At 41.6% G+C, this 26,666-nt stretch overlaps 1 protein-coding gene across 1 annotated transcript in view; it reads right to left on the bottom strand.

Moving 5' to 3' along the window:
• Positions 1–4,915: 4,915 nt before the first annotated feature.
• The window catches only part of Hibadh (3-hydroxyisobutyrate dehydrogenase), a 105,809-nt gene continuing 84,058 nt past the window's right edge, over positions 4,916–26,666 (bottom strand). Inside the window, exons 5-8 of the mRNA XM_038318182.1 lie at positions 17,378–17,511; positions 15,861–15,937; positions 7,673–7,829; positions 4,916–5,787 (exon numbers count right to left, since the gene is read on the bottom strand). Coding sequence (XP_038174110.1) covers positions 5,629–5,787; positions 7,673–7,829; positions 15,861–15,937; positions 17,378–17,511 — 527 coding nt within the window. The 3' untranslated portion in view covers positions 4,916–5,628. The remainder of the gene's footprint in view (positions 5,788–7,672; positions 7,830–15,860; positions 15,938–17,377; positions 17,512–26,666) is intronic.

The following is a 26,666-nucleotide window of genomic DNA, read 5'->3' as shown; positions in this document are numbered from 1 at the left end:
TTATCCACTCCAGCCGGACAGGGAGGGAACCAGCGTAGGTCCAAATTAGTCCCTCTGAATGTGGCTGACAGTTGTACGGCTGGGGCAGACTGAGGGGCCATTGGCAGTGGCACCAGGATTTATCCCTACTGCTTGTACTGGATTTTTGGGAACCTATTCTCTTTGGATGAATACCTTGCTCAGCCTAGATATAGTAGGGAGGGCTTTGAACCTTCCCCAAAGCAATGTGCCTTACCCTCTCTGAGGAGTGGACAGGGCTTAGTGTGGAGGGTGGGGTAGGTAGAGGGAATGGGAGGAGGGGACAGAGTGGGAACTGGGATTGGTATGTAAAATGAAAAAAGATAGCTTGTTTTCTTTTTAAAAATAAATAAATTATAAAAAAAAAAATTAGGGTTCAACCTGAAAAGCAGAAAAGGGAAGCAACCAAGCCACTAGCGAAGTCTTACCTCTGTCAAGGTTGGGCAACTGCAGACTAAGCAGACTAAACAGGCTTAAGCAGAGTAAACAGACTAAGCAGCCAGAGCCTCTCTCCCTCCCGTTTTATAATCCCTCTAGTGCTGGGATTAAAGGTATAAGGCACCACCACCTGGGTTTGTTTCTGCATTGATCTTGTGTAACCCAGGGTGGCCTTGGACTCACAGAGATCCGTCTGCCTCTGTCTCCCAAATCCTGGGATTAAAGGTATGTGTCACCACTGTCTGACCTCTAGTGGCTTAGCTTTACCCTTCTGATATTCAGATAAGCTTTATTTAATAAAACATAAATAAAGTATCACTATAGGCAGTGGTGGTGCATACTTTTAATCCCAGCACTCGGGAGGCAGAGGCAGGTGGATCTCTGTGAATTCGAGGCCAGCCTGGTCTACACAGCTAGTTCTAGGACAGCCAAGGCTATACATAGAATAAAACAAAACAAACAAATATAAAATAAATTTAACACTAAGCAAAAGTCTTTAAGGAAAACCATTGGTACAGTTAGTGGTTCGTTCAACACACACACAATGCCCATAGTCTCTACTCGCATATACGCAAACCCTCACCTCAACTCCTCATTGATGCCAAGTGCTAAAGGTGATGCTCAAAACTGACAGGACACATTCTGCTTCTTCAAAGAGCTCCCATCCCAGTGTGAAAGGGAGCAAGGCAGCAACTATAATGAAACAGGTAGCTCCCCTGATGGGGAAATGACTGCCTGAGGTAGCTGCCGAAAGTTATCTAACAGTGGCACCTGAGCTAGTTCCTCAGGAGGGGACGGAGGGGTATTGGGTAGGCAGAGTGGGGGAGAAGAGCTTGTGCAAAGGCACTGACTTCTAACTAGAATGTGAGGAACATGGAAGATTTGGGAAATGGCGAAGTCCCAAATCTGGGGAAGCATTGCTGGTGGAGTTACACAGAAGCCAGGGCGCTGATGGGCTTGAACACCGCTTAGGAGTTCTCCGGCAGCATCCCAAGCTAAAGGAGTTGAAGCAGGGGACCCGCATTAGACTGCCATCTTGGAAGGACCTTTTGCAAAGCAGTGTGAGGAAGAACTAGACTAGCGGCCAAGAAGCAGCTGGGACTCTCAAAGTAGTGGCTCCCAGTGGTCGCAGAGAAAGGGACAGCTGGATCCAAGGGACTTCAGTCAAGGATGGAAGCGTTCTAAGCCAGGACTGTGGCGGTGGCTATGTAAGCCTGACTTAAGGAAAAGTGCAAAGGGGAGCTTTTGATTTTATGTAAATTCTACAACAGTGAAACAGTTTAAGAAAATTAAGAGCAATTGTGAGGTACCCTGGGTGCAAACCTGTGGACAAGTCTGAGTCTGTGACAAACACTGGGGATTTAGAATCAGCACGGATGGAGAAGGAGGAGATGCTCTGAGATCTGGATGGAGCAATGGGCAGGAAAACCAGGTCTGTCAGGAAAGGTGGGGATTCTAGGCGTTGGTGTGTTATCTGAGACCCTGTGGCCCCCAAGAGCAAGGTTCTCTGAAGTCTGCATTATGGACATCGTGGGTAGGCTAATTCTTAGGTACTGTCCTGTATTGCGGGATGCTTAGCAGCTTCCTTGGCCTCTCTCCACTAAATTCTAGGAACATGACGACCCAAAACATCTCTAGATATTACCTTATATTCTTAAGAGAATGGGTGTGTTTTCCACTTGAGAACCAATTATCAAGAGAAAGAGATCTGCCTTCTTACACACACACACACATACCAATATATTAGCTGTTAACTCCTCAGTTCCCTTCTCCTCAATCCTTGGCAACCACTGATCAACCACCCATCTCTATGGATTTGCTTTCTGACATCTCATATACTTGGCAGCACAGATCACGTGGCCCTTTCTTTGCATCTAGCCTTTCCGTTGGCCCACTCTCGAGGCTGGTTTCAGCACTTTGCTCCTTTGATGGCCAAATCATCTCTCCTTATTCTTAGACCACACAGGGTGCGTATTACATGCATTCCCAAGATTCTTCAAAATATCACTAATGATTTCCAATTTGCCAAATCCAAATGGTTAATGTCCAGCCCCTGTATCATGCCACTTCTCAGCAGCTTCTCAAACTGACAACTCTTAGCTCAAAAACAATTTTCATGCAACTTCCAGGCCCCTGCTCTTTTTCTCCTCAACGGAGAGAAATGTCTCCCTTTCTGCCACCGTGAATGATGCTGTTCCCTGCACACATTTATTTCCATCTGGGGAACACGGAGACCAGAACAATTGACAAGGTGCTGACTCGTAGTGTAACTTCAGAGGGACTTCCAAGAACTATCTCTTGAAGTGCGGGTTCCCGTTGATGTCCCAGCAGCAGGGCTGGAGTTTCAGAAAGCACAGCCACTCTTGCCATGGTTCTTAACTCCTATTCCTTTATTTCCAATCGAGCAGGAGCAAGCCCTTCACAGACGAGACTGACAGTACGAGGAGTTGTTCCCAGGGTCATGCTAGAGGCCAGTAAAGTGCATCCTGGATTAACATTTATCATTCACGTTGAAAACCATGTAAGTAAAGTTCCACTCTCGGCTCCATGGAAGGCCACTGCAGAGGGACGCTCTCCTCCCGACTCTCAAGAGCCACTTAGCGAGTGTCCCCTCTCCTACCATCACTTCCCCACTCCATCCACATTTGCAATATTAGAAATGTCTAGCCTTCCCATCTTGCTACTGAATAAACTTCCCATTCCACATTCTCTGCCAGGACCCATCCTGTCTCGCCTCCTCACCTCCAATTCTTCTCCTCTCCCTCCTTCATTAGCACCCTGAACTCTAAGACTTTTCAAAGCCACCCGTGACCTCTTGCCAAATCCCAACGACTCATTTCTACTCCCTACTCACTCAAGGTACGGGCAGGTTTTGACAGGCAACCATCAGTCCCTTAAAACCCCTCTTCCCTTGGCTTGCAGGATCCCGTTCCCACCTTTCTCTCTTTCCTAGTCCTCCAGCCTCACCTTCCCACCCACACAGGGCTGTCTTTACACCTTTCATTCTTTTCTGACATCACTAAGCACCTCAAATGAGCTACCTTTTCTCTCATAAACATCCAACCTTTGTCAGACCCCCTTTCCCGAAGACACAATTACTTCCTTCCACTTCTCAGTTATTAGTTGCCCTTGATGCTTCTGACCTCACCCTCTTGTCAGTGATTCCATCTTTATGTTCCTTGTCTCTGACCTCACTGTCACACCCCAGCCCATCTTCCATCATCCCTCGTCTGCATCACCACAACTGTCTCCTAACTGGCTCCCCTGCACTTCATACCCCATACCCATGGCCTGCAGCCTACTCCCCATGCAGCATCCACCATGAACCCTTTAAGAGAGGTCAGGTCATGTCACTCCTATGAACAAAATCCTTCACAGACTCACCTTTATGAAAGCCGTTTGCCAAATGGCTACCATGATGCCCTTCTTTGTATCCACATGCTCAAGTGCTCCCTTCCCAAGATGACGCTGGTCTTGCTGTGTGACTTCTGCCAACCTGCCAGATGACTGAAAAATGCCTGTTCATGGGCTGGTTCTCTGTTGCTTCAGGGAACACTTCTGTTACCAGGTGAAAAGGTTCAAGCCAGCTTCCTGAAGAATGAGCCACTATCATTTCAAATGTCCCAGCTGAGTGACCCTTCAGTCCCATTTAGGTAAGCCCCAGGCAGAGGAAAAAGTCACACTAGATAATCTTGAAAAATGGTAACTTTATTGTATTAAGCCACTAAATATTGGGGTGGTTTGTTACCCAGCGAAAGCAAACTGATACACCATCATCTCACTCAGAAGGAAAGCCCATGTCCTGCCACAGCCCCTCTTCTGGACCACTTCACTTAGAGCCTTCCTGTCTGTATTCCTCGCTGTTCCCTAAGGGTAACATACTTTGTTTTCCATGCTTTCTTCAAATATCCATGGGGCTTGCTTTTACTTTTTATCTGTATCAGTGTATCATCCAAGAGAACACTTACGCTAACAAGTACCTCTGACACACCCCTCGTCAGCTTCTTCTTAGTTCTCATGACCTGACACATGTTACCCTTTGTCACACCCGCTCCCAAGAAAATGCTAGAATCTCTAAGGGCAAGGACTTGGTCTCATTTATTAGTGAGGCCAAGTCATCTTTAGCACTTTCAATAAGGCCAGAAAAATGATAAACATAATAATATTTCTACCAACTCGGTGTCTAGGTTTATCACTATGTTGTTTCTGAAGGACTGCACTCCACACTGGGGTAAGGGCAAGTTACATCTGATGCTGAATTCTGTATCACTTACAACCTAGAAACATTCAAGCACATAGCTGTCAAAGTCTTCAGAAGGTCAGCTAGAGGCTGGCCTCTTAATGGCCAACTTTAAGTTCTGTACCTTTTGACCTCCCCTCTTCCTTTGTTCTTTTCCCCTTTCCTCCATTAACTTGTAAAAAAAGGAAGGTAGAGACAAAATAAAAAGCTCCAAGAAAATATTATCAGCATAGAAATTTATTTAAATTCAAAATAATATGACTATAGTTAGAATAATGTAATAATTATCTAAAGGAAGTATCATCATTGGCTCTGAAACAGTCTAAAGATGTCATTCTTCTGGAGTCAAAAATATGTAGTAAGAATATACAGGAAGCAGAAATACAGAAGCAAGCAGGCTGAGCGTGGGAAGTTGTAACAGGAGGGGCACACTTAGACACTGTAACAATTCAAACAGGAAGACACTGTCAACAAACCGTCTTACCCGTCAATCCCGGACAGTAAGTCAGCAACCCGGAATGAAAGGAATAACCCCATCTGGTTAACAGGAAAAAACTTCCCTCTAATTTGTCTTTGCAATCCAATTTCTTTCATTTTTACCATGGGCTCTATCTTGTCGACAAAACATTTGGTTTTAATTGCAAAGTGAAGTAAATAAAATATCCTGATCAGTGTTCAATTTTGTTGAAGGTGCTCAAGGATCAAACTTTTTAAAAAGGTCAACTGAGCTACTTAGCAGAGACCATCAGGTATGTTTGCTAAACAGATGAAAGCAGCATCATTTAAAACTGGGTGAGAAATCCCATGGATTACTGTAATGTAGGCAATCAAAAGCAGACAGATGATCTTTGATTAAACCCATCACTCAGAATGAGCTAGAAGGAGGCTCAGGACAGAGTCTTGTTTTCAAGTGTCCATGTCCAGAGGGCACATCAGAAGGTCTCCTCCTCCCGCAGATACTGGAACACAGACGAAAAGTCTTTCTTTGAGTAGCCCTTGGCACACATCATCCTGTATATCTGGTGGGCTAGACTTCCTAGAAGAATTGGGCTCTTGGTGCTGGTGGCAGAGTCTTGAGCTAATCCCAGATCCTAAATCAAATAGGCAGGAGAAAGCAGGTTGAGACACATTTGGAAACTAGGCTGCTTGCTGCTAAGGGGAGGAAAGGAGGAAGAAGAATAGAATCTGGAAAAAAAATCTTACATGCATCAAGTGTATGAGTGTGTGTATGTTTTCTCTCTTTTGATGCTGAGGATCAAACCAAGTGCTTCATACAATGGTAGGCACGCATGCTGCCACTGAGCCACACCCTAGCCTGTATTATTTTATTAAGTGCTTTCACATAGCTGGAAAAGTGCTACAAACAGAAATCTTGACTTCTAAATATCCACACTCCTGTCCTTCAGGAAACCCATTTACTTTGTTTTTAGATAGAAATATTGTTCAGGCAGGATTACATAAAGATGTTTTTTTTTTTCAAGCCAGTCTGTGTTGTCACATACGTTTAATCCCAGCATTCAGGAGACAGAAGCAGGTGGATCTCTGAGTTTAAGGCCAGTCTGGTCTACAGAGTGACAATCAGGGCTACAGAGAAATCCTGCCTCAGAAAACCAAAGAACCAAACAGAGATTGGGGTTATCAAATCTGTAGAGGTCTATATGACTGCTATAAGAAGTGTTTTCTAGCATGAAGGGAAACACATGGAGACAGTCTCAACTAGAACTCTATCCACAGGCAGAGAGGGGCGAGGATGAACAGCTGCAGCCTACACAAACTCAGTCTGGAGACCGACAATGAAGAGGGACTAGTATTTTTTTGGGAGAAACAGTACCAGAATGGGAGCCCAGGAGGTAGAGTCCACGTCCTGGGTAAAGCCTTCCAGAACAAACAGATGGTTAAGCACAGAGCTAAAATATAGGTGTTAGTTAGGTAAAAGCATCTGGGGTTGAGGGAACAGTGGCGGGGAGAACAATCCTGACAGAGAATAGTCAGAAGAAAGGTCGGGAGCAAGGGAAAAAGAACAGTGAGTTCAGCACGGCTAAAGCACAGAGAGGAGCAGAACAGGGAAGGGAAGCAAAGGCCATATCATCAAGGCCTTGTTAGACAAGCTGCAGAAAGAGACATTAACCTACAAGGAGCTGCGGGCTTTTAAAGGCAGTACCAGAAGTGACACACTTGGGTTTTCCATTCTAGCCTACTCCGATATCATGCGGAAAGCAATATGGAGACGATCAGAAGGATCAGTGGGACGTCTGGCTGTGTAAGCAGATGAGACACTACCACGGTTTTGGTGGAGGAAGAAAAGGAATCTGAATGGATTCAAGACACACTGAGGAAGAAGGATGGACAGGTGTCCTGGGGAATTCACGAGAGCAGAACAAGCACAGCATCTGGGTGAATGTGTTACCACATCTGAATGGGGTTGAAGTGGTGAGTGCTATGAGAGGCCAGAAAAATCTGAAGGCTTAAGTGTTTTTGTTTTTTTTTTTTTTTATAGTTGAGATGACAAATGAAATGAGGGCAGTGAGTTGCCTTTTAAATGAGCAATTTGCACATAAATCCCTACATACACTTAAAGCAGGAAGATGCGCTTGAAACCCATGCATACTTTAACACAAGTACATTAACAACCAGGGAATCCCACTACTCCCAATCTAAGGAGTTGGTAAATTAATGCAAGTTTATAATGAAGGACAAATTTCACTAACTTACATTATAAACAAACCCAAGCTCCAAAGAAAAATCTTAGTCTATCCTGGCCCAGAAATAAAATGAACAAGGTAAAGATTTTTTTTAATCAAAGCCAAATTTACACTAATTTTCGTGGGAAACTGACTCACTGTTGTAACAATTTGCCTTCTAGGATGGGTGCATGTTTTGTTGAAAGGGGTGTGTGTGCCTCTGTGTGTGATGGTAGGGATTATACTATTCAATATTGCTTTTCTCCCTCTCAGTTAGTCTCTGCATTTAACATACCTTAGCCATGAGGGTTGTTCCAAATCCACCTTGGTAGTTATTAGATGAGGGGACTCCATCCATCACCCCAGGTACAGGATTGTAAGTGTCACTGGACCAACATCGTCCCGAGCTCATATTCAGGATTTTAGCCAACAATTTTGGATCAAGCCCTGACCTTTCAAAGGTTAAAGGAAAACATTAAATATCAGAATGTACAATTCACACCAGACTTACTAACAAGTAAAGGCATTCCACCTGTTTGTTTATCACTATACATCTAAAAACCACACAGAACTGGGGGACAGAAGAGTCACTGCAAGTGGGCATCAGCTTGGGATATAAAGTGTCAGACCAACCTAGGCTACAGAGTAGCAGCCCACCTCATAAAAACCCAAAATAAAGGCCAGGTGTGGTGGCTTACACCTTTAATCCCAGAACTCTGAAGAGAGAATCAGGCAGATCTCTCTGAGTTCAAGGCCAGCCTGGTCTACACAACGAATGCCAGGATGACATAGAGACCCCTCTTTCAAGCCCCCAGTAAAAATAAAGAAAACCCAAACAACAACAACAACAAAATACCATCCATAAAACTCAAACCAAGTGAAGAAGCTAATCAGTTATGTGCTATTAAGAGCCGCTGATCAAAGCCAGGTGGTGGCGGCACACACCTTTAATCCCAGCACTCAGGCAGAGGCAGGAGGATCTCTGTGAGTTTGAGGCCAGCCTGGTCTACAGAGTGAGTTGCAGGACAGCCAAGACTACATAGAAAAACCCTGTCTCAAAACCAAAACTTAACAAAAGAGCTGCCAATCAACAAGCTCACTCCTGAGAGAACCTGCGCATCTTCTCTAAAGAGGAGGAATGCATCACCTCATCACAATGTGCGCGGCTTCTCACACTCGCAGGTTCTGTTGCCTTCCAGACGATACTGCTTTGTCACTTATGAACTTTCAACCAGCCTGCTAATCTAAACTCTATATCGCATACAAGTGATCGATGTCAGAAAGAAGTATCGACAGCTCTGGAAAGCCGCAGGCGTCTGGGTGGCAGCACTTACATGTATGCTCACTCCTGTGGTTTTTAGGAGAGTAATCGCAAGAGCTGAACGATGAGCTGTAAAAGGTGCTTAGGAAAAGTTAGCATTAAAAGGCAGTATTTCCTGCTGCACACTTTTCCTTATTTATTAAGCCTTCATTAGATAATCTTGCTTATGAAGCAAGTCTGCCCAGAGTGGTGACATATGCTATCTATTCAGAGACATGCGTTAGAGTTCTGGGTCACCTGCTGATAAGGTTACTGATCCTGATAAAACAAAGCTTGCCCGAGCGGAAACATCATTTGTTCTCTCACTGGGCTGATGGCATAAACGGCTGCTCAGTGCAACCCTAGGAAGAGCAGCAAATGCTCATCAGCTTGAGCCCAAGGACTTTCACACAGTTTGGGAAACCCAGTTTGTTAAGTATCACTGAATCAAGTTTCAAATAAAACTTCCTACTCAGCCATTTATTGGTTTCTTTCATGCAAAGGACCATTATAAAACAACTGTCATAAAGCTTTCTACTTTGTCTTAAAATCAATCTCTTCTAGAAAAAAAAATTGAAAAGAAACACTTAGATAAATGTTAAACAAACTGCACCTCGGCATGCTTAAATTGATTAGTGTATAGTCTGCTGCAAAATCTGAATACCCAAACAGCAAGGCATTTTTACTGATGCTAAAGCAGGGAAGAGAGCTGAGAGCCAGGAGTCACACAGAACCAGTGTGATACAAGATGCAATCAGGCTTCCAAGGTGGTAGTAATAAACAGCACACTAAGTGCCACACAGGTTGAGTTTGTATGCTGGCCCATGTTATGATGATGGGTCTTTTATTAAGGATTCTATCAAACATGAAGATTCCAAATCAGCTATTACACATTCTGTCCAATAATAGACAGAAGCGCAACAGTTTCAGTCTTTTGAAAATACCCGAGTTTGGCAGAGCATGGTAGTGTATACCTAATCTTAGCAAGTGGGAGGCAGAAGCATGAAGATCAGGGGTTCAAGGCCAGCCTGGGCTACATAGCAAGTTCCAGGCCAACCTCAGCCACGTTAGTCAGATGTTGCTTTAAAATGCCAAGGGGAAGAAAAAGACCCAAGTTTGCTGTGTGTGTACTTGCAACAGATACTTTCTTCCCAGTGTAAATAAAATCAAGCTATCAGTATGACAGTGAGACACAAAGTGAGAAGACAAAGGCAGCATTCTTAAGGAATAATTGTGAAAAGAAAAATCACAGATTAGCCATTATCTAACTGCTGTAACCACAAATGTATTCTCTAAGCAAAACATACACCCATAATGACAGCACATCTCCAAACATTAAGGGGCATCCTATTGTCTTAGATTCCAAGATGCCAACACATCTAAAGCAGTGGACTTCCTTCTTTAGAACCTTCTGAGTTATGCTGGCTAGAACTTCACAAGACTGTTGACTGCAAAGGAGGTCCACACTCTGCAGCATTTGTTCAAATGGCGAGTTAAGACTATTTCCCTAACTTTGGAACACCCTCTGCTTCCCCTGAATAGAACAAGCCAGGGGAAACACTGGCACTGGCTTAGGAACATGTCACTATCTAGAGGCATCGAAAGGGTACATGCACACATACAAAATCAGGTGGGAGCTGTTTTTCCGCTCACTTTCCAAACCTGATGCTGCCTGTCCTGCAGACTCCCTTCAGCAGCCTCCTGCTCCCTCCCTGCCCCCACTCTGCAGCAAAGTGTATCATTAAAAAGAGCAAGTGAGGAGTGTTTTGCATTTCCTTTTTCTGAGGCTTCTTCGGCTGGCACATACAGAACTGACAGCTAGAATTAGACAGGATATTAAAATCAGTTACTGAAGTCCTCTGTCTTCCACTGTGCCCAAGGCTTGTAATGGTCTGAAACCAGCTAGAATACACAGTAATTGTCATTCAGAGAGTCTACCCTAGAACGTCATGCTTCACTGGAGAAGACTGAGTTTCCATTTGAAATCAACAAATTAATCCAAGACAGGTATCTGAAAGGGCAAGTTTAATAGGAAGCAGCTACTGGGCTCTCAACCATGATAAAATGTTATTGCTGCTTCCCTGTAAATTGGCTGGGAACATATGATACTTCTGCATAAGAGCCCCATCGCTGCTCAGGAGATATACAGCTCAAGCCATCAAAAGGATGACAGTCTGTCAGTCCCCATAATAACTTGCCACTGGAGGTGGTTCGAGAGTGTGTGCATGCATGCTTGTGGCTTTACAATTGCTGGCATGTTCTCTGATATAAACAGAATGAATTCATTGCTCTGACTGCATATATAATGCAACTCAAATAAACGTCACGATGTCAAACCCACTCACCTCTAAAACACAAAAACATTAAATGAACTTTTGGAAGTAAAACCAATGCATGATAAACTTTAAAAAAAGGAAAAAGTATAAAAATTCTTTGCCTTCACCATGACCAAAATCTTAGGGGCTAAAAGTTTGTTCACGTTCTACCTTTTAGGTATCTACACTGGTATTTGGTAAGAATAACTGGGGGTTGCAATAACAGAAACAGATCTGGAAAGAAAACATCTAAAACTGTGCTCATTTTAATCAGCTAATCACTAACTCACTCACACGTACTCAGACCTGCCATGTGTCAGTTCCAGGCAGGAGTCAATGCAACAACAAAGAAGCACAGGCTGCACCCTGCCTACCAAAGGACATCCACACCCAAGGGCCATGCAGCCAGAGCCCGTCCTCTCTCTTATTCCCTCCCGCCTCTCCTCTCCACTTAGTCAAGTCTTCACTGAGTGACTGCTGTTTTCTTTTTTAAAAATTATTTATTTTTATTTTATATGCCTTGGTATTCTGCCTGCATGTATGTCTGTGTGAGGGTGTCAGGTCCTCTGGAACTGGAGTTACAGACAGTTGTGAGCTGCCATGTGGGTGCTGGGAGTTGAACCCAGGACCTGTGGAAGAGCAGTCAGTGCTCTTAACTGCTGAGCCATCTCTCCAGCTCCATAAAACACACACACACACACACACACACACACACACACACACAGTCAGCTCATAAGAAAGGTTATGAAGGAAAACTGTCCAAATAAGAGTCAAATCCTAACCTTGGATATCATTAAGTACTATGTGCCAGGAACTACTTTTAAAAAGCTAACAGAAGCTGGGCGGTGGTGGCACAGGCCTTTAATCCCAGCACTCAAGAGGCAGAGGCAGCCTGGTCTACAAGAGCTAGAGCCACACAGGCTCAAAAGCTACACAGAGAAACCCTGTCTCAAAATAAAATAAAAAAATCCACCACCACCCCAAAAGTTACAAAAATTTATCAGCCATCTCAATAACCCATTGGGGGGTTGGTAGCATTATCACTTTAAAATGAGAAAGGCAGACATCTGTATAGAGCTGAATGCAAGTTAGACAGACTCTAATCAGCCTGAAACTCGCCGTGTCATGTGGTGACATGTGCCAGTCAATCAATGTGTGGCACTTTATCAGTTAAGAAATCCTATCAACATTTTGATTATTAACCTCCTGCAATTGTTCTATTGCTTAGGATATAAAAATAAGAGTTTCGCCAGGCAGTGGCAGCACATGCCTTTAATCTCAGCACTCGGGAGGCGGAAGCAGGTGGATCTCTGAGTTTGAGGCCAGCCTGGTCTGCAGCGTTCATTCCGGATACACAGGGCTATACAGAGAAACTCTCTCGAAAATCAAAATAGTAAATAAAAGTAAAAAATAAAAGCTTTAATGCTCACACAAGAGAAAAGGCAAACTGAGGTGCAATAGTCAGGAAACTGGGAGTATACCTGTGGGAAAAGCCCCCTTGTGAAGCGCGTTCAACGCCCGCACCAGAAGCAGCGGTGATTACGGCCCCTTTAGACGCAAAACAACAGAGGCTGCAGGAGGCGAGTGGGCTGACGGCCACCAAGTCACCTGTTACCTCACAAGCGTTTCCTAAGAATCAGTTCTCAGTGGAGCACAAGTAAAAATGAAACAACAAAATGTACATTAACAATGTTGTGTGTGTGATCACAAACCTCTCTCACGCTACACAACGACTTCAAAGTCTTAACTAGGAGTCTAGGTAGAAAAGAAAAAGATCTAATATAAAGGACTCTCAAAGTATATTATGCACCAATATTTTCTGCACTTTATTTTTTTAACAAAATTTTAAAATTTCACTAACATCTATAAAGGCTCACTGTAAAAGAGCAAAGGGTCAATTTTAAACTGTATGGTTTTATTCTTCTATTAAAGAGAAACCATATTACAGAAAAAAAGGAAAACACTGACTTATAAGAATGAAATTAATCAGAAATGATCATGTCACTGGAACAGGCGACTCAATTTGTAAATGTTGACATTAATACTCTAGAAAATTCTACTTGTGAGTGAGCAGAATATAAATGCAGCTGAACCACTTTGATGCTGTACTACTCCGTGGGAATTTACTACTTGGGAATTTATGCTTGCTGATGCCAATTTTCCCTTTCACCTTGCAAAGTGCAATAAATCGTGGCCGCTCTCTATACTCTATTAGAGAACAATCCTGTCACCTTAAACCGTGTCTGTAAACCACAAAGACAGACAACAGCAGAAGCTCTCATCCCAGGCTGTCAGAACACTAAGGCAGACTCTTGTTAGGCAATGTGGGAAATAACTTAGTACAATCTAAAACATTAGAAAATTATATATTATTTTAGTAGTTAAATAAAACAATAAAGTTTCTGCCTTGTTTTTTGACTTCTTATGCACAGTTTATTTATATTTATAGGTCTCTCTCCTCTCATATAATACACACACACACACACACACACACACACACACACACACAGACCTATATATATTTAGAGTTTTGGTAAAACTAAACATTTAAAAGTTTCACATTTTTCAGAGTCAGGAGTGCTAGGTTCTATTATACCATGGAACCATAGAAATGCTTCCTATTCTCAAACATTATTTTACCACACTGGGTCATGACCAAAATAAGATAAACCATTTTTCTGTTATTCATGTCCCTATGTGGATTTATGCCACTTTCAATGTTTTTCTTGAGAATCAACCCAGTGCAGCAGCCAAGGACTTTCCCTTGATCACACATTTTGGTCAGTTGATATTCCTGTTGTTCTTTATTAGCTGGCATCTGGAGAATTTCCACAAGGAATTACCCTAGATGTAAGTTTCACTTTGATTTTTTTAAAATTACATTTGTGTGTGTGTGTGTGCGCGCGCGCGTGCGCGCGTGTGTGTGCACTCACTTGTCATGGCATGTGTGTGCTCAGAGGACAACATGCAGGAGTCAGTGCTCACTTCCCACCATGTGGATCCTGGGGATCAAGCTCAGGTTGGCAGGCCTGGAAGTGGGTGTTCTCATTTTACCTGTTAAGCCATCTTTCTGTCCTCAAAGCTTCATTTTATTTTATTTATTTTATTCATTTGTTTGTTTGTTTACTTATTTGGAGACAGGGTCTGGAACTCTGGCTGGCCTGGAACTCACTATGTAGAGCAAGCTGGTCTGTCTCAAAGACACAGAGAGATCTGCCTGCCTCCGCCTTCTAAGGTCTGGGATTAAATAAAGGCATGTGCCACAACATCCAACCCAAGGGTTTGCTTCAGAAAAGAAATAATCAGAGTTTTGACAGAAAAGTATTCAAGAAATGCCAGAAGATACAATGCCTAAGGAGCATCCTAAGTCAGGGATGCTCAGTGAGTAGAAGCAAACTCATGAGAAAGGGGGCATGTCAGGAGTCTAGGAGAACCTAGGTTTACCCAGACTTTTACTTTTTATAGTTTAGTCCCTTATTTCTAGAAAAATAAGAATAAATCGTACATATAAATTGATATGGATATTAATTATGTTGTTAGCAACAATTAACTTTATAAACAATTCAAATTCCAGAAAGTTTTGTTTTCCTCTTCTATGAAACTGGTCTAGAGGACAGATGTGAAAATAAACATACCTAGTAACAAGTTTTTCCATAGCCTGAAACTGGCCAAAGCACAGATATGATGCTCTAAAGGGCTCCCACGCACAACGTTTTTATTAAGGCTTTGTACAGACATGCCTTACCATCTTATAGACATGGTTCTAAAATGTAAATGGTATGGGATATTGATAAACCAATTAGCACTGATGCAAAGCAAATTCCTCTTTTATCTCAATTACAACATGACAACTTAATAGGTCAAGATAGTTTAACATCTGAGACGGGCAATTCAATAAAACAACAGCATCTTGATATGGTAATTAAGAGGAAATGTGAATCCATTACCATGTTTTAAAAAATATCTCAAGCACTTTGGCTCTTTTTATTGCTTTTATCAAGAGCTGCGGTCCAAGTCACTCCTCTACTTTGTGCTGTATCTATCTGATAAGCAGCCTGGGGATATAAAGAAAAGCTATGGAAAAAGTGGCCTGCACACATTAAAGGAGTTCTCTAAAATAAAAATGTGTATTTATTATATTCATGAAATACAGAACATTAAAATATTAATTGGTTGATTAATCATATATAGTATTCCCAATCCAAAAGATTAAGGTTAAAATTAAGGCATTAACCTTAGAATCTTCTAGAGAATTATCACTGAAAAGAAAAAGAGAATTTCTGACTCAATTTAAATAAACAATTAGTGAACATTGTATTTTAAAAGATCCCACCTTAAGGTAGAGTAACCAAGCAGTTAAAATGAAAGCTTTGTACATGAATTGTACCTTTAGGAATGGAAGCCTGGTTATTCTGACAACAGACCACCAAGAACCCTGCTAGTGCAGATTCTGAGAAATACATTTAAAACAGGTATATAAAACTAGTAACATGGCATAACACTTGAATTCACTACACATTAAAAACATGTTTCATTCAAATTTGTCCTAACATTTCCAAAATATGTTTGAATTTTATAGTTTTTGCACTTCAGTATAATAGAAAATATGAGGCCTCCATATAAAAAGCATAAGATAACTTCAGTGTGGAGTGTAACGTATTCTATGGCTGTGGTGAAGAGTGCCGACATTCCCCAGGGTCCTATTGCTGTCCAATAAGCAAAGTCTATTAAAATTCAATAATGAAGACTCTCAATGTGCTCCTGAACTAACTCATTTATCTCTCATGAACATCATCTTTTAACATCCAAAATCAAATAGGGAAGACAATGAAAATTGTTAGTATATGAAAATGTTCTCTTCCACAAACCTGATTCCAAGATTCATAGCTTCAGCGGTTCCAATCATACTTATAGCCAACAGCATGTTGTTGCAGATCTTTGCAGACTGAAAATAGAGTGCATATTAAGTATCTTTATTTCAGTTATAATTTTCTAAAACTTTCTTTACCTGATTCCATAAGGTTCTCTCTTGAAACAAACAAACAAATAAACATTCAATGGTGGATTCTCTCTAAATGAGTATGGAAATGTGATTCAGTGTATCTCCCTCTAAGCCTAACCCACGTCCTCAACAGAACCTGGGAGTCTCTTCCACTTGGTTAAAAAAAAAAAAAAAGACACCTTACTGTGGCCTCAACACTAAGGACGACTGATGCACGTGACACCATTGCTCTCAAAGGGATCTATTTACATTCTAATTGGGAAATGGGAACGATATGCTATATGAACGGGGACAGATGAGCACACAAGAACACCAAACAGTGAAGTCCATGGAGGAGACGGCAGGGTTCAGGAGGAATGGAGTGAACGTGTGCGTGTTAGGAGTAGGGCAGAGATGATTCAGTCTCCGAGTTCAGTACTAGTTATCTCATCACTGAAAACAGGGTCATGGAGGACGTGGAACCAGAAATCATCTCTCTGAAGGTCAGGACAGGATGTAAATAGGCAAGAAAAAGAAGGGCATCAGGGTAAATGCTAAGTATATAAAAGGACTAGGTACACAGAAGCATGGGATGAGCCTGGGGTTATAAGAATAAAATGAGCCTGGGGTTATAAGAATATTACTATATATATGACTTAGGGAACATGGAGATATTTGATAGTTAAGACTGTCAAGTGGGGCTGAAAGTTAAACTCTGACATGGTAGAAGTAGAGATCTACTGGCCCCCTGAGCAGCAAACTGGGCTCGAGATAATGGAAGGCTACACCCAGGTAATGTGTGGAATGAGCAAGATGATCAACAAAGGTAAAACTCAATACAGATTACAAAATGGTAAGTTTAAACTCAACAAGGAGTCCTAATATGAAAGCCTTGAGCTTTAGTGACTGGGCAAAGCATTACAAGGAAGAAAGGAATATGAGCATGAGTTAGGAGCAGGACAGGAACAGCCAGTTCAGTTCTGAGTTCAGTGCTATCAGCCATCTATTTCTACAGGAAATGCTTGCTTTTCAAGAAGATTAAAGTGCACACGTTACTTCTTCCTCATCGAACTGACATCTGCCCAAGCCTACCAACAATGATGAAAAACCAGCTCATCCCAATTTAACTTAAATCTAAGCAGGAAATCCACAGCATGAGCCAAAGGGGAAACGGTGTAAGAATTGGTCACAAGAGCCGGGCGGTGGTGGCGCACGCCTTTAATCCCAGCACTCGGGACGCAGAGGCAGGCGGATCTCTGTGAGTTCGAGGCCAGCCTGGTCTACAAGAGCTAGCTCCAGGATAGGCTCTAAAAAAGCTGCAGAGAAATCCTGTCTCGAAAAACCAAAAAAAAAGAATTGGTCACAAGAACATTTTACATTGACTCAATCATGTGACAACATTACCTGCCCAGTCCCAACAGCTCCACAGTACATCACATTGGAGCCCATGCACGCCAGCAACTCTTGGGCAGCAGCAAATTCATCTTCAACTCCTCCCACCATAAATGTAAGGTTTCCAGACCGAGCAGCTCCTACACCTGAGTTATTTAGGGAAAAGAGATTAGAGCAAAACTGCTCAGGTAAAATACCAAAATAAGAGATAAGCCTAAAACCTAAAAAGGGATTTATTTAACCCTTGCCTCAAAAATTTATTTCTGCCAGGCATCGAAGATTCTCAAATCTTCAGAGTGTTCCAGTAACCGAGCATCATGTAGCTTCATCATAAACCCCAAAGACATACACAGCCATATACACTTAGAGTTTACTGGAGGCCCGACTGGCACCACAGCATACAAAGGAACCTGCTCTGAAGGCAAGTTCACAAGCTCCTTCTCCAAATCCCACCTACTGGATCTGGAGATCTGGAGACCTGGGTCCTGGGCCTCCAGCATGTAGGCATTCGGGTGGCCAGGCTCCTTCTGAAGGGGAGGTGGCTGCTTCTCTAGGTCTCTCTCACACGCATTCCCCACCAGCAGTGTTCTCATCTTCCCCTCCTCCGGCCACACCCTGAGCAACTCTTTTCTGGTGACATGAGCATGAACCAGAAATGAATTTCAGCATACTCTGGCTACTTCGTAGCTCTGAACTGACTTGATGAGTCAACAGTCTCTGGTTAAAAGGATCAGTGAAACGACTTCTAATCCAGGCTTCACGGAGAGAAAAGGCCACTTCACTACAGCTTTTTATTAACCACGAAATAAAATTTCTTAACATTGAGAAGTCTTTGTTCATAATTTTCAAGTTATATTTCTTGTTAAAAACAGTAAATATGTGCATAAACCATATAAGCGTTAATTTCTGTTTTGTAATTATTTTACAGCTCATTTGCAACCTAGAAACAGGAAACCATAGCTGTACCACGATTAGACCTGGCCATTAGAACAGACAGCTACAAGTGATGCCTGCTTTTCAATTTAACTTACTCAATGCAACAGTTTTTAAAAATTAAATTAAATTTTGTTGTGTGTGTGTGTGTGTGTGTGTGTGTGTGTGTGTGTGTGTATCCATCCCCAAGACAAGGTTTTTCTCTGTGTTGCCTTGACTGTCCTAGAACTCCCTCTGTTCAGGCTGTCCTCGGACAGAGATCTGAGTGCCTCTGCCTCCCAAGTTTGGGATTAAAGGAATGAACCACAATTGCCTAGCTTAAATTGTCAATATTTTGCTATTGCCAGATCAAGTAGCTTTCTCTTTCCTGGATCATATTATTTTTAACCATTTACTAAAAGCAAAAGTCAGTGTGATGTAAGTCAAATGATCTTGGGAGTGCATTCCCTGTGTGTGGAAGCCTACAATGCTCACAGGAAGTTAGGTTACATCATTTCATAATAGCATTAGACACACTTTGGAACCAATTATGTACAAACACCTAATTATCATAACATTTGATAATGACATGTGAGTGACTACCATTTTGCTAGCTTCTAATTTACTCCACCAAAATGGTAAAGTGTTAATACTTTACAATTATTTTACTCAATTTCCTTATTCATTCTTATTCAAAACACATAACCACCCTGTCTCCTAATCCTGTTGCTCTAACCTAGAGAAATTAAGTAGACAATTTAAGTCAAAGCTTACAAACAAATCCAGCATTATCCATCATAGGTCAGCAGCTCTGTACCTAGATTACAGACTGCTAAATAGCTTCAGAGAGTCATTTATTGAAGAAAAAATTAATGCTGACAATGATTCTCAGCTGGTTAATCTTTTGACAGGTGCACTTTCTCACTTACTCAAAAACATATTTCAAAAAGAAGAAATAAGTTACTTAAGCAGGAAAAACCCACAAAAAAAGAATCGTTTACCCTTGATTCAGAAGTCCATGGCAGTCTTCCCCCTCTCTCAATGTGACAGTGTGTTCACTTCTAACCTTATCGCAGCCTACATCCCAACATTGGTCTGATTACACTGAGCAGTTCTTGGGACCAAATCCTTTCCTCCCATACACATTCCTTTCACATTATCAGGCCTACTCCCAAATGCAGAGGCAGAACTAATGCCTAAGCTATCCTAAAAGAAATGTGACCAATGTGACAGATGAGAAGGACATCAGAAAAGCTGGAACTCAAAAGCTTCCCAAGACCTCTTACAGACTTCAGAAGACACCCCATGGGATTTTTAAGTCTATGTAAGCAATACATGTACTGCCTTGCCATGCTATTTTAATTCATCTCTTTTCTAAAATAAGATAACAAAGAACTAACGCATGCTCAGGTAGCTAGCACTGGGAGAAATAGTTACAGGCTGACCACTGCTTTTGTTTTGTTTTTCTAGACAGGGTTTCTCTGTGTAGACCTGGCTATCCTGGAACTCTGTAGGCCAGGATGACCTTGAACTCAGAGATCTGACTACCTTTGGCCTCCTCCATCCCCCAGTGCTAGAATTAAAGCTGTGTGCCGCCACTGCTCAGCAGCTGAGCATTCTTAACTGAACAATCTAAAATCTGTTATCATCCTTTTAAAATCCAACCTTTTTTGAACACCAACATGAAGCCACAGCAGAAAATTTGAGCATCTATCCTTAGGTGATAGGATGCAGTCAAAATGCAGATACACTAAAAAATTCTATGCAAAATTACCTTCAGCTATGAGTATAAGGTGCACATAAAACAAAAATGAATCCTGTGTTTACATTTGGGTTTCAACCCCAAGATATTTCTTTATATACACTCAAATATTCCAACATCCAAAGAAGTCCTAAATCTGAAACACTGGCCCCTACCACTTCAAATATTAAGCCCGTATTTTAGTTTAGTTTACATAAAACCAAACACAGTTTTAGTTCTACTATAAAATTTATCATACTTTATTAAAATCTTTGATTTTCTTTATTTGATTTTTCCTACAAGGTCAGCATGGGGTCTTGCTTATGTCAGTATTCCTATTATGTATACCCTACAAGGCATTCAATAGACGACTGTTTGGAAAATAAATCAATAAGCATGGATGAAAGAATAAAAGCTCTAGAGATGTATAACTGGTTTTGAGAGAGATACTTGCTGGCTGTGTGATTATAAAGAAATAACTCTGAGCCAGTGAATAAAATGAGAAAGTAGCTGTGCACACCATTTAATAGAAGGTTTATAATCTGAGTTTGTGAAGTGGGCATTTTCTTATTTGGTTCTCCAAGTCACGGTCTCTTCTAGGGTAGTTTTAGTCTTGCTTGCTTGGCTGACCCCATAAACAAGAGAAGCAGGCTGGCCTAGGCAGTGCTAGAGCAGTCCATGTCTGGTTGATGCTAAGATTACATCACTGTGAGCTGGCTGTGGTGCCACATGCTTGCCATCCCAGAACTTGGGAGGTTAAGACAGCAAGACCATGAATTCTGACCAATTTAAGCAGCATAATAAGACCCTATCTCAAAAAAGAAAAAGAGAGGGGAAAGGAGAAAGATCACTGTCAAGAACTCTTGGGGGTTAAAAAAAAAATCAACAACAGCTTAGTTTATCTTTTAGATAGAGCTGAAAAATCTGCATTTATTTGTCCATTCAACACCATCTGCCAGGACCCAGTAGTATCAGCGCCTGTGGTTAGCTGAAGGGTAAAGGCTAAATTACATATACCCTTGCTTCTACGAAGTTATGCACCTGTGGCCCGGCCACTCTTTTCTACAACCCTGGTCTGAGTGTGGACTATGGCAACAGCACTTCCCTCCCACTCCATCTCCCTTCTGCCCTAGTCTCCAACATCGATTTTCCACACAGCAGCCTGAGGAACCCTCCTAAAACATAAATCCAGTTCACAGTTTTTCTTTACTCTCAATCATCCCAAAGATTCCCACCATGCCTACTATAAAATCCAAAGTCCTACAAAGAGCCCTCTAATAAACCATGGCTTCCTCTCCTGTCACTCATACTTCCTAGTTGCTTTGGCCTCTGGCTAACCCTGAAACAGATCAAGATGCTCTCCTCTCATCCCAAAGCCCTGAATGTCTTAGTCTTTTCAGTTTGAAACATTCTTCTAGAAACTATTCACAACCAATTTTCCAATAATTGAGAACTCTGCTCAAAATGTGCCTCTTCAGAGAAGTCAGACCACACTTCTTTATCACTTGTTAACTTTCCTGCCTTTAACTTTATATCACTTCCTGCCCGATTTGTTTCAACACATTTATTTCTGATCTCGATTCTCCACAGGAACATTATTTCTAAGAAGGCAGCAACAGCTGACTTATGAGGCACATACCCACAGAACCTGGTACAAAAGAGATGTTCAGAGATGCTATGGCTTCAATGTGTCCTCTAAAAAGCAAATCATCCCCAAGACAACAGTGCTAAACAGTGAGACCCAACGAGAGGTAAGCCTTCATCAAGTGTGTGTTCATGCAAATTCAAGGACATGGGTTTCTTACAAAAAGGCATACTCACCCCTTAACCTTAACCTTAACCTGCTGCTCTAAGTCATAAAGGCTCCTGCTAGATGACAGCCCTTTATTTCGAACTTCCCAACATTCAGAACCATAAGAAGTTATTCCTTACAAATTAGCAAGTCTCTCTCTTTCTCTTTGGGTGGTGATGGTTGCAGTTGCTAGGCAGACCAGGACCTTGAGCAGACTACCCAAGTACTCCACCAACTGAACTACATCCCCAGCTTCCAGTCTTTCAAGTACAGTTACAGTATCAAAGGGGACTAAGAAAGGAGACAACAGGTTAGAAACACTGAGATGTAGTAATGGGTGAGACCTGTTGTCACGGAAATACTCAATGATGGTGAGGGTTACCCATCTTTTTCATCATTCTAGTATGCCATTAAATGCTGCCTGTTTTATTTACTTTCAATCTATGAAGGCAGTCAAACAACATAACCACAAAGATACTACTAAGTTTTGAAATTCTATGATCATTTGGGGTTTTCCAATTCACACGCATCCACATTCAAACAGGTATAACATTAATACACAAAATAGAGGTGCACCTGACTCTGCACAAAAGAAAGGCAGATCATGACAAAATACAAATGACAAAAATAGTATACTACTTATCATGTATGATGTAATACTTGAAGATGTGTACACTTTGTAGAACGGCTAAGTCAAACTGCTGAGCATTTTACTGTGCACATCTCTAATCCTAGCACTTGGGAGGAAGAGGCAGGAGGATCTCTTGAGTTCAAAGCCAGCCTGGTCTTCATAGTGAGTTCCTGGACAGCCGGGGCTACACAGAGAAATCCTGCCTCAAAAGTAAGTAAGTAAGTAAGTAAGTAAGTAAATAAATAAAATGTCTTCTAGCTCATTAAGTTCAGACACACCCTTCAGTCTCCTTTATTGCTTCTTGTCCTTTGCCTAAGAACAAGTGCAGAAAAAGCAGATTATTTTTTCTTACATAACTATGCTAATAAAGTTAATAAGCCCAAATCCTGTGGCTCCCTTTAGAGCTCATCTAGCCCTTTTGTGTGATAATGTCTTTAGAGATTCTCTTCCATAACCCTAGAATAAAAACAATGAATTCATTTGTACAAGCAAATGAAAATGCAAATGCCCAAATCATCCTAAATAGATACAAATACTCTGTTCTTAAAGGTCACAGACATCTATCATATGTCTTGGCAGTGTGGAGAGACACATTCTTTTTAAATTATTTTTACTTTATGTGCATTGGTGTTTTTCTGCATGCACGTATGTGTGAGGATTGTCAAGTCCCCTGGAACTGGGGTTACAGACAGCTGTGAGCTAACATGTGGTGCAGGGAATTGAACCCAGGTCCTCTGGAAGAACAGCCAGTAGTCTTAAACTCCCCCAGATCCCTAATCAAAGTCTAAGTTATCGACTCTTCCCTGTTTTAAAAACTGAGACTTAAGAGTTGACACAAAGAACTGACAATTGGAGACCAGTCATTCAGTGGTCTTCAACCTAGCACTAAGAAACAGCGCCTACGGATCAAGGAGTATGAGATCTATTGTGTGTGTGTGGGGGGGGGGTGCAATGGACAAGAAAATCCATACAAGAAACAAAAAACAGATACAAGCTGGAGAGTATAAATACAGATGTTCACAAATTCCACCAGCAAGTTACCTCTTCAGTACAAAGATTCAATGGTAAACAGGTTTCCCGAACCAAAAATCAAGGTCTGTTTTCTGGCATATTAGGAGAACATTTAAAACATGAATATTCCAGGAAATCCAAAATGTGAAGTTCATGGGAGACACAGAACTCTGTCTTTACCCTTCAGTACCCAAGGATAACATACATACAACTCACACACTTAAGGTGCAGGGACCACAGTAGAAGAGGGGCAGAAGGATTCCTGGAGCCAGAGGAACAGGGAGTTTGCTCTGAGATTATGTCTCCTAGGCGTATCTGAAGCTATAACCACAGACTCACCAACATGGCTGCCTAAGCATGAGCTGAACAGGATGACACCAACAGACATGCTAGAAGTACAAGGGAACACTCAGCAGGTTTCGGCCCTCCTCAGAGAACAATAGGGGGCAGAGATGCAGAGAGTGCGAGAAATAGTCGTTCCCAGGGAAAAGCACACCAACTGGTTCTCCCATACCAAATGGTCAACCATGAAAAGATACACACAAGCAACATTATACACACTGAGCGGACTGTATTTGTGTATTTAAGGAAATGTATATATGTATCTATGTAACAATCAATGAAAAAGGAGGTCATGAATTGGAAAGAGAGCAAGGCTGGGTACTTGGGAGGGTTTGGAGAGAAAAAAGAAAATGGAAAATGATACAAGTATATTATAATCTCAAAAAATTAAAGGTCTAAATCATAACTACAGAGAAGAGATGTGTACCAGCAGTGTGCTAAAAAATAGCATTCATTATATGATACCTGAATCAGATCATGTATAATGCAATCACAACTAAATCCTGGTTCCTTCTTTCCTTCAATTTTTTTCACTTCTACTGTTGAAAAGGCAAAAAAGGGAACAAGAAATTTCCAGACAGGTACATGGGATTGGTGACATAGTGTCCTGTGTTCCAAATGCACTTGCAAACCTGGTTCAAGCAGTTAAAGCAATTGTGAACGGAGCAGGGTGGGATGCTCCTGAGTGCTCACCAACTCCACTTCTTCTCAACCACACAGAGACCCTCAAGAGCTTTAGAACTGCTTATTGGAACAGTAAGTTTAGAAAGCAGAAAGGCAGGAATAAGAAGGGGAATGTTCAGGAGCCCACTGTACAACATGATGCCTATTGTTAGCAATAATGAACTGTATTTCTGCCGACTGCTGAGAGTAGATTTTAAGTGCTCTCATAACTAAAATCAAGTATGCACAGTATAGCACTTTAGACAGTTTAACTTAACCATTCTACAAAGTATACATATCTTAAACTAGCACACCATATATGACAAGTAGTATATATTTTTGTCATTTAAAAGTCAACTAAAAGGTTAGGGATATGGCTCAGTAGATAAAGCTGTTGCTATGTAAGCAATATGATCAATGTTCAGATCCCCAGGACCCATGTAAAAGCCAGGCAGGTGTGGCCAGGCACCTGTAATCCTAGCACCAGAGGGAGAGTCAGGGATTTCAGGGACAAGCTGGCTAAGCTAGCCAAATCTACTCAATGGAGATCCCGCCTCAATAAACAAAAAAAAAAAGCCGTAAGAGGATGCCTGAGGCCAATGACGGCGCTCTGCATGCACACCTGTACACACTTGAGAGTCCATACACATTCAAATATGAACACACACAGATCAAAAGGAGAAAAAAAAGAGCAACTCAGAATTAACAAATACAATGCAAAACACTAAGATTTCACACACACACACACACACACACACACACACACTACACACACAAAGGTTATCCTCAAAGTAAGAGCAAACTTCATTTGGAGAGGAATAAAGCAACCTCAAAAAAAGAGTTTTTCTTTGAAATGAGTTATATATTGTAAGTTTACATATTTTTCAATGCTTATTTGGTACTTTACATAAAATATAAAAAATGATATAACGAATACTGTTCTTATTTTTATGTTAAAAGATTGTTTGCTCCAAGTGAACTAAGGTAAGAGCTTGTCCCTTCTTCTGGCTGAACTTGGCCTCCTACCTGTAAAACAGTAAACATCAACATAAACCATCTTGTTCTAATGGTTATGCTGCTCTATCTCCCAGTCTTGGGGCAGCACAGGCTGGTGTCTCAGACGATGCCTTCCCGTGAACACAGCCAGCTGCAGACACCACTCACTATTACCAAGCCAGCCTTGTCCCCCTACTTTTTCTGAAGAACTTGTATGTTGTCCTCAGCAAAGACAGACAACAGAACTCTTGCTCTTACCTTTCTTCGGTCTTAAGAGTTGTAGGAAGCAGTGATGTTTTTCTTCTCTCACCTTAAATCTTTTATCTTCATCTTTCTTGTCAACGAATGCTAAGTATTTCTACCCCCACAACAAAACTACCTGGCTGTGTACATTGAGAACTATGGGTTTCTGCGTATTCATGCTGTTCCCTCACATGAAATTCCTTTCTTGTCCCCCCTTGCCTGAGCAGCTCATCTCCAAGATGGTACTCATGCTGAGCCCTCACAGCCCTGGTTTTCCTCCACTCCTCCTGTGGGATTCTGAAGGTTGCTGGTAAAAAGTACTCCTAACTACGCAAACCCATGTTTTTCTTCTGATGTGTGTTAAGATCTTTATGTGCATGCACTCTCTGAATCTTAGTGAGTAAAGTTCCACCTAGCTGTCCACAACATATACATACTACCGAAACACATTATAATAATAAATATCGTTTTTATTTATCAATTATATATAAAAAGAAAACTTCAGTCTTGGAGCAGTGTGATTCTCTGTATGCGGCACTAGCATTTTCACTTATTGCCATGCAAACAAACGTGTGTGTGTGTGTGTGTGTGTGTGTGTGTGTGTGTGCAGGGATATTATATGAAGAGTTAAAAATGAAAAACACACAATTCAAATTCTAAAAGGTGCCGCACTTACATGGAAGCAACAAAGAGTATAAAGGAAAAGTATTTTATATAGTAATATACAAATGCCATGAAACTTAAATGTAAATCTACTCAGCCTAGACACGTCAAAATCTTTGGCCTAAGAACCTCAAAGAGCTGAAATCTGGAAATTAGCATTACTAAAAAAAGCTGAACCAAGTGGGGGTAACCTAAAATAACCTCTTAGGAATCACAAATGAGTTAATTTCACCCACGCCTATCGGAAAGAAGCCTTCAAACCCAGAGATTGAGAGACAGAAAGCTAAAATGTACGCTTGCTCCAGCT

The sequence above is a fragment of the Arvicola amphibius genome, chromosome 2 (assembly GCF_903992535.2).
Source record: "Arvicola amphibius chromosome 2, mArvAmp1.2, whole genome shotgun sequence".
NCBI classification, from domain to species: Eukaryota; Metazoa; Chordata; class Mammalia; order Rodentia; family Cricetidae; genus Arvicola; species Arvicola amphibius.
Note: the sequence above shows the minus strand (reverse complement) of the source record. Positions and strands in the feature narration are given on the sequence as shown.